This window comes from Antechinus flavipes, chromosome 2 (genome assembly GCF_016432865.1).
Source record: "Antechinus flavipes isolate AdamAnt ecotype Samford, QLD, Australia chromosome 2, AdamAnt_v2, whole genome shotgun sequence".
NCBI lineage: Eukaryota > Metazoa > Chordata > Mammalia > Dasyuromorphia > Dasyuridae > Antechinus > Antechinus flavipes.
Genome location: NC_067399.1, coordinates 528,192,401 through 528,208,811, shown reverse-complemented (window position 1 = coordinate 528,208,811; position 16,411 = coordinate 528,192,401). Strand labels below are relative to the sequence as shown.

Below are 16,411 nucleotides of genomic sequence, written 5' to 3'. Positions count from 1 at the left end.
CCAAACACATACTAGCTATTTGACTGTAGATAAATTACTTGAACATAGGTCTTAATCATTTCATTATTTGTAAAATGAGGTAATAATAACAGCATCTACTTTCCAGGGTTGTTAACAGGATAAAATGAGATAATATTTGTAAAGCATTTTGCAAACCTTAACTGTAACTGATTATTATTATTAAGTACTTTATTACATAGACTATTGCTTATCTCATTCCTTCAATGAGCTCTTGATGATACTTATGGTAGTAGTAGAAGTAGTGTGAATTAAAGCTAGAAAAATTATTTTTGTAGCTTACTTAAAAAAAATTAAATGTAGGACACAAAATCCAAATTTTACACATTCTCTCTTCCTCTGCCTGTCTCTCTGACATAGACGCATGAGTGGGTGCATGTGCACACACGCACGTATGCACACACACACATACACACACACACACTCACACTCACACTCATACCCTTCTAGGACAGCATAGCCTGAGGGTCGTGCTCAGTTGGACCACTTTTTGTACCTTCTCTCTCCTTGATCTCCCTCCTGCCCCGGCTGCGCTGCAGTTCCACTTCCACAGGCTGCTCCCTGTCATGTCCTAGAAGCATCTTCTCTCTGGAAGTCCCTTCTTCTTGTGGCCTTTGAGGCTTTTTGGCTTTAGGCTGATTGGCTGATTCCTTCCAGCACCTCCAATTTAAAGAATAGGCCCTGGCCTATGGTGACTTCCTCCCTTTTCAGCAGGGTGGCTTCTCCGCAGAACTGTCTGTGCCATACCCCATCTTGAATATTTTCTTTTCTTTCTCCTCCCCAAGTTTTAGATCTCTTTTATGTGTTGGTTCCTATGTTAGAAGGTAAGCTACTTGTGGACAAGGACTATCTTTCTTTCTTCATTTAGTTCTATTTCCAGCACTGACCAACACTTAATAAAAGCTTGTTGAATCACTAATTAACTCATTGCTGTCTTATGCTGACAAGTTAAAGCTTGGATTTGAAGTTTGTCAGAAATTTAGGCTGCCAGGTAGGTCTATTTTCTCTTGTTGATTTAGGCATTATGACAGAGCTTTTCCCCTCTATTTTTAAGTTAAAAATTCAACATGTAACTCTAATCAGTCCTGCTCTGCTACAATCCCTTTGTAATGTCTCCACCTTTTTTCCTCTTCCCAATATTGGAACTAATGAAACAAAATCTTGCAAAAATTCGATGTCAAGCAAAACAAATTTTTATATTTGTCATATCTGAAAATGTTTGTCTTGTCCTATATCTTAGCCTACCACCTTCTCTCTTTTCAGGAGCTGTACATTCTCAGTTTTCTGGTTGAGATTGGTGTTTCTTTTTCCTTATGGTGTTGATTTGTGTACAAATTGTTTTGATTCTGTTAATTTTGCTCTGTATCAATTCATACAGATCTTGCTAGATTTCTCTGAAACTCTCTTTAATCATGTTTCTAACTCGAGGATATTTCATTACATTACATTTGTATACCATAATTTGTTCAACCATTCCCTAATTGATTGTTACCGCCTTGAGTTGTTATTCGTTTGTCATTATAAAAAACATTTGTGATTTTTTTTTAATGCATAGGTCTTTTTTTTTAACTTTAGATGTAGGCCTAGTTATAGCTATTTCACTATGATAAATTTTAAGTTAGTTTTATTTTTGTATAGAACTGACCCTTCATAGATTTATGCTGATAAAAACAGATCTCTATATTTTAGCTTTTATAACAGTTCCAGCTATGCCTAGTTATGATAGTAGAATTGAATCACTCTGATCCAGTCCATTTTTTAATGCCTGTGAACCCTCAGAACAGCTGGAGAATGTATTGTGAGCCATAAATGAGGCCATGAGAAATATGACTTCCTGAAAATTCATTAGCTCCCCACGCCTACCATCTTAAGTCTTTCCAAGTTAAGCAAGCCTTCAGTGTTCTCCAGGACATATACTCCAGCAGTAAGACAGTGTCCCTTCCTTTCTTTCATCTGTTCTTTTTCTCCTTTTCTTACTCACATAATAAGGTCTTTAACCTAGAAAAAACTATGAGTGAAACATTGAGAAGAAAAGATGGTACACAAGATGGATAATAGGCAACAGACTACATATATAATTATTAATTATTATTTTGCCATCATTGTTTCATGGGATAGGAAATTTTAGGGGTTTCTATCAAAAAATTAATTTGACTTTGAGGTTGCTAAAGGATGTGGTCATATTTCTTATTTGTTTTTCCCTATTCTTCTAGACAAGCGATAACTTCCTAGGTCAAGTAAATGTACCTCTTTACCAGTTACCGGTTAGTACAAACTTTCACTTATTTTATTATGCTCAAAATTTTTAATTTAACAATATTTGTGTAAACGTATGCTTTATAGAATAGCTTGCTTCTTGTAATCCTTGAGTCTATTCTTTATTTTAAAATAGCTTAATCTATCTCCTCAATTTTATCAAAATATATGATCCTGTGATCCCAATTTAAAGGTAACTCTCTGATCATGGAAACAATGTTTGACAAAAAATATTTAATAGCAGAATTGAAATAAATGGGGAGAGTATAGAAAAGAAACTTTTATAATAAAATAGCATGAGATTCTAGGATAGAATGGTGACCATGGAAATTAAGGAGGGACAGATACAAAAGATAAAGAGATGTAAAAATTCATAGCGTTTGATGACTGGATATGGAAAATGAAAATAGGTAGTGAATCAGAAAATTTTGAGTCTATATAAGAAAAAGGACCCTAATATTATCACTCATACAATTAGAAGAACTGTGAAGAATTACTGGTTTCAGATAAGTTTATAATAATATGTACTAAATATAATTGATAACAGAACATTAAAGTGAACATTTTTGATAAGCTAAAAAGATTTGAATGTGGATATAAAGTCAGAACTCAACAGAGAGATTTAGAAGTTTCCAAGATCAAAATGTGGCAACTAGGTGCCAAGTGAATAGAATGCCAGGCCTGAAGTCAGAAAAATTCATCTTCATGAGTGCAAATATAACCCTGGGAAGGTCATTTAACCCTGTTTGTCTTAGTTCCTCATTTATAAAATAACTGGAAAAAGGAAATAGCAAATCACTCCAGTAACTTTGCCAAGTATCCCCCAAATGGTCAGAGCCAAGATAGCAGAGAGAAGCCAGGGAGTTTTCTGAGTTCTCTAGGTTTCCTTTGGAAACTATGTTAAATCAAACTTCTAAACAGATTCTGGAGCGGGGACAGAACCTACAAAAAGATGGAATGAAACAATTTTGTAGCTCAAGATATCTTGGAAGGACTTCAAGAAAGGTCTGTCTCACTTGGGTAAAAGAAAGTGCAGTCCAGCACAGACCGTGCCCAACCAAGCCTGGGGCGGCTTTTAGCCACAGCATAGCTCAGCAACCAAAGTCCCTTAGTTCTGGGTCACCAGGCCAGTGGCATAGAAAGCCATTAGTGGACCCTCCAGCCCAGTAAAGAAGGCAAATTGCCAGCCCCAGAAACCAGGCAATAACAAGTGAGTAGGCCCAGGCTACCCCAGCACAGTGAGCAAGTTACCAAGTATTTAAGACCCCAGTGCTCAAAACCCCCAACACAAGAAGGTTGGGATTGTACCCCCTGTACTCCAGGAGCACAATTCAACTTTAAAAGCCATGAAATAGACAAAAAAATGATCAATGAATAAAAATGAATTTTGGCTATAATAAACTATTGTGGTGACAGGAAAGATCAAAACACCAACTCGGGAGAGAACAAAATAACTGCATGAAACTTTAAATGGGTATATAAATTGATTTCAAGCCTTAAAATCCTTTTTGGAAAAATTCAAAAAGGATTTAAAAATCAAATAAGTGAGGTAGGAAAAAACTGAAAAAAGAAATGAGAGGTATGGAAAAGAGAGTCAGCAGTTTGGAATAGGAAGGATAAAAATTTTACTGAAGAAAGCAATTCCTTTAAAAATACATTTGGCAAAATGGGGGGAGGGAATCTACTGAAGAAAAAACTTTTAAAAAGTAAGAGTAGTGAAATAGAAAAGGAGGTACAAAAGCTAACTGAAGAAAATCATTCCTTAAAACTTAGAATTGGGCAAACGGAAACTAATGACCATGAGAAATCAAGAATCAGAAAAGCAAAATCAAAAGAAGGAAAAATAGAAGAAAATGTAAAATATTTCATTGGAAAAACAAATAACCTAGAAAATAGATTCAGGAGAAATAATCTAAGAATTATTGGGCTACCTAAAAGCCATGATTTAAAAAAAAAAAAAGACCCTGGACTTCTTTCAAGCAGTTATCAAGGAGAACTCTCTAATATCCTAAAACCAGAGAATAAAATGATCATTGATAGAAAACACCAATTATCTCTTGAAAAAGATCCCAAAATGACAACTTAACAGAATTTAATATGTTTCAATCTGCATTCAAACTTCATAATTCTTTCTCTGGATGTGGATGGCATTTTCCTCTTAGATCATTGTATTGCTGAGAAGCGTTAATTAAGTTTATCAAAGTTGATTATTGCACTGTTATTGTTACTATGTACAATGTTCTTCTGGTTTTGCTCACTTCATTCAGTGTCAGTTCATGTAAGCCTTTCTAAATTTTTCTGAAATTTGCCAGCTCATCATTTCTTACACAAAAAATAGTATTCCATTACATTCACATACCACAATTTATTCAGTTATTCCCCAACAAACACTTTTGCACATGTGAATCTCTTCCCCTTTTTTATGATCTATTTGGGATGCACATCTAGAAGTAGTATTACTGGATCAGAAAGTATGCACAGTTTTATAGCTCTTTAGGCATAATTCCAAATCACTTTCCAGAATCAGTTCACATCTCCATTAACAATGAATTAATGTTCCAATTTCCTCATATATTGAATTTCTTTTCTGTAATATTAACCAATCTGATAGGTGTGAGGTTGTACCTCAGAATTGTTGATTTTGTATTTCTCTAATCAATAGTGATTTAGAGATTTTCTTCATATGACTACAGTTTTCATCTCTCCATCCGAAAGTTCCTATTCATATCCTTTGACCATTTATCAATTGGGGAATGGCTTGTATTTTTCATTTTTTTTGTTTTTTCTTTCCTGTTTTTCTTTCTGATTTTTCTGATTTTTGTTCTGATTTTTCTTTTACAACCTGACTAATGTAGAAATGTCACTTAAGCTTATACTTTTACTTCTTTGTGTGATATAATTTATCTATAGTTTATTTTTGATTACATTATCACAAATGTTTTAAGTATAGTTTTATCTTACAACTGGATATTGAAAACCCTCTATTTTTTTCTAGACAGAAAATCCAAATATGGAAAGACCGTACACATTTAAGGATTTTCTTCTTCACCCAAGAAGGTCAGTATGTGGCAGATAGGAAAATGATACTTTCATGTCTTAATTCTAACTTTATTGTTCAGTTGAATTCTATATAAGTTCAGGGTTACACATGCAAATAATCTGTTTCAAAAATAATTTAATTTTTTATTGTTGATTTTCTGCAGCATTTTTTCTAATTGTGCAAAAAGAAATTATTTTCAAGTGAGACTAGAAGATTGTTCTTTATATTTATTACATATATGACATATAAATCTTATTTAGTGAAATATACCATATTTCAAAAATCACACTTTGCCACTTTGTCTACAAACTAGTAAATGATATGATATAAAACCAGTCTTCCTGGATAAATATGTACTTTCATTTGACTTACATTATAAATAATGGAAGGCAATATAAGCACAGAGACACTTAAAACACAAAGAGGATATTTTATAACTGTACTGTTGAATCAAAAAGGCTATATTTAACCCCTCAAAAAAGCACCTTGGAATATTCTAGACAGATATGGTCAAGATATATACTGATTTACTGTTGAAACTATTTAAATGAGGCAGCAAAAATTCTATCTAAAAATAACATTTTTCCTACTGTTTTTTTCCTTTTCTACATGTTATAAAATCATTTTATAGGAACTCAGGAAGAATTTTCTTCTAAAAATGAAATTCAGGGAGTATGAAATTCTTTTCATGTGTAGCTAACAGTACTTTTAAGCTGTCACTATGCTGGATACAAGGGAATATATAAAGTTTACATTAAGTACTTGTTAATTTATAGGTTAGTTATCTTTGTTTTTATGTGAACCTAAAAAAATTATCTCATTTAACATAAAAGTTAAATGCATTTACTGAAGAAAAATAGAAATCAGCAAGCACTAAATTGGAAAAGAACTCCAAAGAATCATTTCTCTACCCGACACCATCCATTGTCTTTTATGACTCATTTTATTGCTCCTGAGGAAAGGTGAGCCTTGTGCCCAAAAACAGTGGAAGAGGAGAATTATCAGTTACGTGCCCAAGATGCTTCTCCCTGCCCCCAACTCATATCCGGATTACAAGGAAGAAAAAATAAAAGAGCACTTCAGTCTCCTCTCCTGAAGTCATTTTTTTTAAAATGGGCTGAAATTTATATTTTAATTATTTTTAGAAAATAAAATAAAAATTTCACCTAAATGCACTACTTAAGTGACAAAAAGCATTTTTTTCCTTTTGGAACATACATTTAGCAAATGTTATATCTCTTGAGTGTAATCATTGTTAGTATTGATGTGTGTGTGTGTGTTAGTATTGATGTATATGAAACTATTATTTAAGTCACTTAATATCTGTGTCTTAGTTTTTTCCATCTGTAAAATGGAGATTTAATAGACTACCTACATCATTGCTTTATTATGAGTAAAACACTATTCACACCTAAAAAAATCAATTAAGCATGAGAAAATATTATTCAATAAGGCAGATGTTCTTTTAAGCATCATTGATCTAGTTTCAATTATAGGATTTACAAAAGAGTTATGACTATTTCTGTTGTTATTATTCCTATTAGATGTCTACTAATTCACTTAGGCTTTCTCTTAGTTTGAGCTTAACTAGTGAAGTTTTACTATATTAACATTTACTAGAAAAGCAAAATATAATTTTCATGAAGTCATGAAGTTTAAATTTTCCAAGTCATTCAATTCCTTTGATAAAGTATGAATTTTATAGTCTTTTAGCCTAATTATGTCTTTTTTTTTACAGTCACCAATCAAAGGTTAAAGGTTATCTTAGATTAAAAATGACTTATATGCCTAGAGCCAGTGGATCTGAGGATGAAAACACAGAACAGATTGAAGCATTAGAGGTGGGGAGATGTTTTAATTTGTTAAAATACATATGATTTCTTATTCTTTTATGTAATCAAGAAAACAACTATAGTAACTTAATTTGTTTTAAAGAAAATTGGTTAACTGAAAAATATATTTACCTTTTCCAAATATGCCTAAAAAATCCCATTTGTTTCAAATACTTATGCATACTATAGTCTATGAATGGCTATTGCTGGTTAAATTTTTTAATGTAATGATGAAGAAAGGCCTAATAAATATAAATGAATATATTTACCAAAATTAATTTATAAAAATTAAGTTACATTCTATTTTCTGTTTTTGCAAAAGGTTTTCTGAAATTCTGTCACATTTTTCTATATTAAAATAGTACCAGATCCTAATATTTCTTAATTTAGTTTTTTAAAAGAACATCAGTAAATTGCAAGTTCTTTCCTAAGATTTATTATTCCCTCCATTTTCTCAACTTATTTAAGGTTATTCTTAAAAAGCAAATGAATTTATTGAAATACTTTATTTTACATTAATAATAATAATTAAGTAGTTAAGTGGTAAAGAAGGTGAAGTGCTGGGCTTGGAAATGGGGAAATCTGAGTTCATATCTTGCCTTAGACATTTACTAACAATGTGGCCCTGGGCAAATCATTTAACCACTGTTTCAATTTTCTCATCTGTAAAAAAGAGGTAATAATGATACTTACTTCTTTAGGTTGTTTTGAGGATCAAATGAGATAAAGTTATACAGTGCTTTGTAAACTTTAAAGCACTGGGTGAATGCTAACTGGTAGTGGTAATAGTAGCAATAGCAGTAGTAATAATAGTAATTTTTCTAGTTAAGGATCTGATGGAATACTTTTTGGAGGGACATGATATATGGGTATTTTTCTTGATTTTTGTCAGGAGACGTGAAAATTTTTTTTAATGAATTGAATAGCCAAAGTGAAAAAATAAGAGTCACAATTTAGTAGAAAGTTCTTGCCTGTGAGGCCAAGAGATTCTTTATGCTAACTGAAAGTGAACTTTTATTTTGTCAGAGACACTGTCCTAATTACTGAGGGAGATATAAAGACATATAAAACATGATCTCTGATCTCAAGAAGCATACCACATGTAAAGGAACTATAGTACATATCTTAGTGTATATTTTAGTAGTAAATTTATAATAGTGTAATTTATTTCAATAATACTTATGATAATTTAGTAATAGATAGAAACTTGATCTCTAAGTCAAGACAATATGAACTCTGGTTGATTTGAATTCATGTCCTGCCTTTGATACATATTGTGTGTACTATTATAGGTAAGTTACTTCACTGCCCCATGTCCAAGGTAGCATAGCTCTAAAACTTGAAATTGCAAAATACCATCTGCATGGTAGAGAGTCTTCCTCATGGGGAACTTCCTATGTAAGGAAGTCGCAGGTCTCTGTCTCCCTGACAAAAAATATAGAATACGATAATTAATGAGAATAAAAACAAACATGGTATGGGTGTTGAAAGGTAGGAGAGAGCTTTCATCTAGAAGAATAAGGCATGGATTTGTAGACTAGATAAGCAAGACCATGGATGGCTAGATTCATTGAACAGAGCAGGATGGAGGAAATGTTTTCCAGACTCAAGTAACATTGTGAGTAAACAAAAGGAAGTGAGAAAACACGAAATAAATTTGGAAAAATGCAAGTTATACTATGTAGTTGGAGCCTGGAGTGCAGCACATGGTATGAAAGTTGAAACCAAGTTGCGGAGGGCCTTGAAAACCACACTAAAAAGTCTGAGTAGTTTTTAAAGTTTTTGAATAATAAAGTGATAGGAGAGTAATGTTGATAGTGGTGAGGACTGTTAAGGAGTCCTCTGAACTTATCTTCTAGAGAAGCCATTTTTTCCAGAAATGCTGGACCTAGAGCATGCGAGAGGCCCTTGAATTTGTTAAGGATGAAGCTCCCACTGAACCCACATAATTTGTTGTTACACCCCAAGTTGATCACTCTATGGGTCTTTGAGAGGCAAAAAAGGTGCCAAGTACCAGTCTGGGAGAGTGCTTGTGCAGCCAGGGTTCTTTGCAGAAAAGCAGACCCTCCTATCTTCATAACCTACCAGTTCCCAAGAGAAAAGAATGAGGTGTTTGGAGTGGTCTTGTCTTTTTTCCCCACCTTTGCTGCACCATTCCCCTCCCATGTCACGCCCCCTCCTGGTATCTCCTCCTCTTTTTGTCCTGCTAGTATTCATGTGTTTGTCAATTTCTCTTGTAATAAGCTTGATTTTCACATAAAGTTTGTGATATTGTGATTACCGATAGGTTATATTAAGGAGATATGACAACATTCTATAGAATGAACTTAATACAAAAATACCAGCAATACTCGCAATGGCTAAGGAAGAGAGAATCTAGGCTCAATTCTAACAATAGGAAGAGAAAAGGAGAGACAAAGGGGAAGGTGATGCAGAAATAGAATCAATTGATTGAATCAGTGGGAGAAGGGAGAGTCAAAGAAGACTCAAGTATGATTGTTTAAATCAACATTAATAGAAATTTGAAAATGAAGATCAAATTATTTTGGTAAAGGTTGGTAAATCAAGTTTTGGACATGTTGACTTTGAGATGGTAAGGGAACATTCAGTTAGAGAGATATAGTAGAATATACGTCAGAATAGAATTTAAATTTGGAAATGTAAATTTGATACTAATTACATCAAAGGTAATAATTACAACTTTTGAGTTTTAGTCCTTCTTTGAGGCTTTATGAAACCTTAGGAAAACCACAAACACTCTAGGACACCGTTTTCTCTTTTTCAGGTGAGAAGAGGTTTTTAGATCAGATAATCCCACATGTCCCTTCCAATTTTAACATTTTGCTTGTAAATTATAGAAGTGGCAGAAAACATTTTATTTGTACACCATCTATAGGAGCGCTATCTCAGAGACATATTCCTTCAACAAATATTTGAATGCCTACTCTGTACATGGTATTGTTTACCTGTAAATGGGATCTCCATTCCAACAGTTCTTTATTTTCTTTCTTCCTTTTTTGTTCTGAGGCAATTGGAGTTAAGTGACTTGTCCAAGGTCACACAACTAGGAAGTTTTAAGTGTCTGAGGCTAAATTTGAACTCAGGTCTTTCTAACTTCAGTGCTGATACTCTATCCACTGCGCCATCTAGCTGCCCCCAGTTCTTTATTTTCAAAAGATATAGCTGCAAGGGCCATCCAGTCAGACTACCAAACCATTATTTTATAGAGCAAATTTGGTACTGCTTAAGAAATACATTGTTGGGTCTGTGGTATAGATTAAATACACAGTAGACAGTAGTAAATGACCATAGTAATCCAGGGTTTTTTTATTGCAAAGATCCATTTTAAAGAATGGACAATTTGAACTTTATTTTATTTATAAATGTATGTTAGGTATTTTGTAGTTGATAAAGAGTCATCCTTATAATCAGGAAAACGGTTCAGATTCAGTCCCTAATGACTATTGATTGTGTGATTTGGGCAAATCACTTTACTTATCAGGCTCTTAAGCAGCTTTTAAATTACAGAAGATTTGGGAAGTATAAGTGTAATACTATTTATAAGGTCCACTTTAAGTGATTGTGAACATTTACTTACATAGACTGTCAAGGACTTACATGATAGCTCCTCAATATTCAGTTGACTTAAAAAGGGAATTACCTGAAGGATAGAGAGAATTATGTTTTGCAATTTAGTGTTTCTTCTGCTTCAGGGCTTAACCAAATCTCTGTAACCTCTACTTCTCTTGTATCCAAAGGTTAGAGAGCTTAAAATAAATATGTACTTAGGAAATCCAAAAGTTGTCCTCTAATCAGGATTTTTTTTACTTTTGCAATTATATCTAAATCACTCACTACTTTTCTACTTGTGTCTGCACAGTTGCAAAAAGCTTCACTAACGACTCAAAGATTATACTTTAAATAGACTTTTGACTTCTATAAATTTTCCAGCTTGTTTAAAGATGTTTTGTATTTTCCTACAGGCATTATCCTTTCTCCTTTTAAAAATGATTGGATTATTTTAAAGTAGTTTAATGTAAAGTTTCCTAATATATGTAGTAATCTTTCATTTTCTAAAATTATCTCAGATCAAATACCAAAAAATTACTTAATTGCGGTTTTATAGGTTATATTATAATGTTCATTGAGTAACTGTCAGGTCTAAATATTGTATACTTAATGCAATTTAAAATTTCCCTTTTCCATTTAGTATGTAAGATTTGAAAATTTTTAAAAATTTACTTTCATCTCTTAAATTAAACATTTGTAATTTTCAGCCTGGCTGGATTATTGTGGACCAACGCGATGCCACTTTTCATTTGCAGCATCAACAGGAATCCTTTCCTCTGCCTCCAGGGTGGGAAGAAAGGCAAGATGTTCTTGGAAGAACCTATTATGTAAATCATGAGTCTAGAAGAACACAATGGAGAAGACCAACCCCTCAGTATGTGGTGATAGCATCCTTGTTTGTACTATAGATAATGTTAACTAGATATTGTCATTTTGATGTTGCTCACTACTGAATCGGAATAATTTTAAGACTGATAACTAGATTATTAAGCCTTTTACATGTGCTTCTGGGTTAAATAAAAGGAAGTTAGCATTGACTGAATAATTAAGTTCATTTCCTTTTCTGAAATATTGGTAGATATAATATCATAAATAAGGCCTAAATAGATTTTAGCTTAATATTTGACAGTGTTTCATTATAACTTTGTGAATTACAGAGGATTGAGGGCCAGGTGACTGCAGAATCAGATAATTTCAGAAGTAGTTGAACACTTGAATCCAAAGAGTCTGACGATAGCTTAGAGTGAAGCAAACCTCTGTCTGACATATTGTCCTATGGCTCTAGGCTTTCCTTCTTACTATTATCATTGTTTTCAGTGACTTGGATGATGGCACAAATGGCATGCCTATCCTATATGCATTCTATGGAAATTGAAAAGGAATAGTTGATTTTGCTGAATCACATAATCATGATCCAAGGAGATCTCAGCAGTTGGAAATAAGGAATCAAACCTGCTAAAATAAAGTTTAGTAGAAATATACATAAAGTAATATTCTTGAGTTTAAGAAAAAAATTACCTCCTCTAATACAGCATACAAGAGGAATGACTAGTACTTCCTTTGAAAAAGATTTAGAGGTTCTAGTCTAATCTGGTAATTCCGATACTTGACATGGAAACCAAAACTTGGGCTACACTTTATTTCTTTCAGGCCCTGGTCTTGTGGGTCCATGTTAATTTTCTGGATTAATACAATGTTACTTAATTACATTTGAATTATGGTAAAAATAATTTTTAATTTAAAAGGAAAAGTTGGGATACAATAATAGAAACATAGAGTCCAAAATGGAGATAAAAGTGGTGTCGTACTTTTGTTTAGTTCTACTACATGTCACATTTTAGGAGGAACACTGACAGACTAGAAAGAAAACAGGAGATTGACTGATTAGTGAAACTGTGTCATGTGCCATCAGTTGAAGGAAATAGAGAAGAAGGTTTTTTGGGGTGGAGATCACAAGAACTTTAGACCTGGAAGGAATCTCAGAGATCACCTTGTCCTTCCTTTTACAGAGGAGGAAAATAGGGCAAAAGTGACTTGCACAGAGTTAACCCAGCTAATAAGTGTCTAACACTGGATTTGAATTCAGGATGAAGTTTTGTACCAATTAGCTGCCCTTGATTAAAATATTATAGTGCTCTTTTTTGATAGGTTTTTAATATTATGGAGTCTTCAATTGCTATATTCTACATTATGTTATTCTACAAATTGTCATTAATCCTTTGTCAAAATATTTGGTATAATGGGCTAGTAGTAGCCAATAGACACTTTTTGTGTAGTGAAAGGTAACTAAAGACAATCACAACAATATTTCTCTAGAACAGTGGTTCTTACCTGTATTATGCATTTGACTTCTTTAGCAGCCTCATTAAATCTAAATTAAATTAAAGAATACTTCTTAGAATATTTGATTTTGATTCATTATTGAAGGAAATATCAAATTTCAGTTAGAAGTTAGTAAAAATAATGATGTGATATTTTTTACATTTGAGGTTCACAATCCCCAGAGGGTCCATAGACCTCCACTTAAAAACTCCCACTGTCTAAGGCAATCTTAACTTTCCCCAAATCCAGCCAAATTTTTATGATAGTCTTTTTACAGTACCATATGACTTTCAAGTTAGAACCCTTAGAGATCATCCAGTCTCCATATTTTACAAATGAGGAAAAAAGTTACATAGAATTTCAGAATTAGAAACACACTCATCTAATTCAACCCAAAGCTGAGTAAGAATCTCTTCTGCCATATCATTGTGAATAGCCCAATACCTCCAAAAATAATACATTTCATCTTAGAATAGGGAGGGAATGTGTTCGAGTAAAGTGACTTGTCTATGGCCTCATCACTGGCTCGAAATAGAATCAGAACCAGGATCCAGGAATTCCAGCTCTTAATTCTTTCATTTCCTGATAAAAAAGCACCCTTCACTGCCTCCTTTTTCTTTTTTGAAATTTCTTAAAATTCAATTTTATATTTTCAGGTAACAAAAATACATTTCTCTGTCCACACCCTTCCTTCCTCATTAGGAAAAGAAAACTAAAAAATATTTCTTGTAACAAATAGTCAAGAAAAACAAATTCCCATATTGGCCATATCCAAAAAATGTGTCTTTGTTTCCGCTCTCTGAGCCCTAAGACTTTCTGTCAAGAAATTGGGAGCCTGCCTCATCCCTGACCTTTGCTACCTCCCCATTAGGGCTCTCAAATCTGATGCTGTCACTTCTAACCTGGGGTACCCTGCCTTAGCCACTTCATATGTTAGGTTCCACTTTGGATTTGATGATTCTTATCTGGAACGCTCAGTTTAGCAGCCTACTAGGTCATCTTTACTTTTGTTCTTTGTTAGAATATGTTTGTCCATGTTAGAAGTTCCTTAGATAATTTTAGTAATTCAGAAGTAATTCTAGTAAATAAGAGTCTGATAAAGAGATTTAGATAAAATTTTAGAATTTCTGTTTTTTCTTTCTTTCTTTCTTTTTTTTTTTTAAAGAAAATCAGAGATAAAGTTATTTTAGATCATACAGTATAAATTATTTCAGCATCTATTACTCTGGGAATACAATCCTGAGAGCCTTATATTCTCCTGGGTCTACACAGCTACACAGATAAACAAATACTGTACCATTGACTGAGGATGTATAAACAAAAAAAGGGGCTAAATCAACATAATAAAAGATGTATTAGACCTTTTAAAAAATGAAAATGCTAATTTTTTTTACCATCTGGATTTTTCCATGGTCTTTGAACAAAGGTAATAAAAGTTGAGTACTTTCAGCTTATAAAAATGCTTTGTAAATATTAGCTATAATTATTAGTATGATTAATCTGATATTTATTTTTAAATCCTCACTGTAGTTTTATCAATTTAGTGGAAAGAGTATTGGACTTGAAGTCAGTATTTGTGTTTGATAAAAGGAAATGTTTCTAATTATTGGAACTGTTCAAAATTGGAAAGAGCTGCCTTGGGAGGTATTGGGTTCCCTTAATACCCCCATTCTGAGGGATTCAAACTAGATGACCATCTGTCAGGTATGTTATAAAGGGAATTCTTGTCTAGGTCTGGTTTGGTGGCTACAGTGGTCTCTAAAGTCCCTTCTTAATTTATGAATCCACTTCCAACAGTAGTCTATGAGAACATGGAAAATCCACTCTGAGCTTCAGTGTCTTCATTTTTAAAATAAGGATGATACCTATAATATTTCTCTATTTCAGAATGGCTGTTAGCCAAATAAGAGCACATGTAAAGTACTTTGTAAATCACTACAAATCACTTTGTGAAAAGCAATACATAAAATTAAATATTATAATTATTTTTACTTCCCATGATATAAAATATAGATTTTGACTCATATTTTTGGTGCAGGCACAACACAGAAAATACTGTGAATGCTAACATTGAACAGCAAGGGCAGTATGCATTTACTACACGGAAGCAAATATCTGAAGAAACTGAAAATTCTGAAAACAGAGATGCTACAGAGGTGTAAAAGAATTTTATTTTTTTTTTCTATTGTCTTATGTACATCTTTCATATTAACTAATAAAGTACTTATAGTTTATAAATATATTAAAATAATCGTAGATTAAGCTGATTCTCTTTGTTTCAGAGTTGGGAGATTATAACAGAAGATGAAGCTACCATATGTAGCAACCAAAATCTCCAGTCTCTTCTGCCACAAAGTCACTTTGATATTGAGACATACTTTGTAAGAGAATTAAATGCCAGACCTTCTACCTCTGGAAATTCAGCTATAGGCCAACAGATATTCAACTGTGTAAGAAAATTCTTGATTTGTTTTTGATAAATTGTTAATATTTGAATGTAAGTGCATATTTAATTCTTTAATTCTTTTTAGAATTTGAACATTACTCAATTTGTTTTTCATACTATAATAAGAGGGGATTAAGAATGAGGGAGGTAATATAAGGGGGAACTTTAGATTGTTTTTCAGACACTTAAGGAGTGTCTGAATAAACTGTGATTTATGGATATCATGGAATGTTATTGCTTTATAAGAAATAATTCAGACTATTTCAGAGAATCCCAGGTGGTTTGAATACAATGAAATGAACAGAATCAGGAAAATACTTTTTACATAAACAAGAACAGTATTTTTAAAAATTATTTTTTAAAACATAAGAATTGTAGTCAATGAAGTGACCAATTGTGTTTGCAGAAAGAGACATACGTTTTTGAACGTGATTTTTTTGTGAATTCATTTGCTTGATGTTTCTATGTTATAAAAGCTGTTTTTTCACCTTCCTTTTTTTCTCTTAGTTTTCAGTTGGGGGAAGGAGAAGAGTAGCAGCAGTGATACAAAAAAATAAAAGGTCTATCCAAACATTTTTTTTCAAAATGCAGAGAGAAAGAATGGAAGGGAACACAGATAGGCTTTTGAAAATAAAATGTAAAATTTGTTTTATGCTATTTTAAAAAAATCATATGAAATGGAGATTCCCACTTTCATAGAGAGCCTTTTTTTGTTTTCATGTGTGTATAAAAGTGAACACAGATAGGCTTTTGAAAATAATATCTAGTGGGATTCAGTACCCTCACTTCTATTAGATCTTTTATATTACCTTTTGATATAAGGGACATCAAACTGGTATCGAGGCATTACCCAAAAAAAAAAAAAAAAGTGGCTCCAGCATTATAAAAAAATTATAGTACTACCTATAATAGTAGTGTCAAACTCAA

The 16,411-nt window shown here is 32.7% G+C and overlaps 1 protein-coding gene across 5 annotated transcripts in view; it reads left to right on the top strand.

Moving 5' to 3' along the window:
- NEDD4 (NEDD4 E3 ubiquitin protein ligase) overlaps positions 1-16,411 on the top strand; it is a 113,087-nt gene that overhangs the window by 50,409 nt on the left and 46,267 nt on the right. For 2 of the 5 annotated variants that reach the window (XM_051980705.1, XM_051980701.1), the window contains 6 exons: positions 2,232-2,282; positions 5,270-5,331; positions 7,053-7,155; positions 11,424-11,590; positions 15,077-15,194; positions 15,321-15,488. In XM_051980705.1, coding sequence (XP_051836665.1) covers positions 2,232-2,282; positions 5,270-5,331; positions 7,053-7,155; positions 11,424-11,590; positions 15,077-15,194; positions 15,321-15,488 — 669 coding nt within the window. The remainder of the gene's footprint in view (positions 1-2,231; positions 2,283-5,269; positions 5,332-7,052; positions 7,156-11,423; positions 11,591-15,076; positions 15,195-15,320; positions 15,489-16,411) is intronic. The other 3 variants (XM_051980703.1, XM_051980702.1, XM_051980704.1) reach the window with 3 other exon arrangements.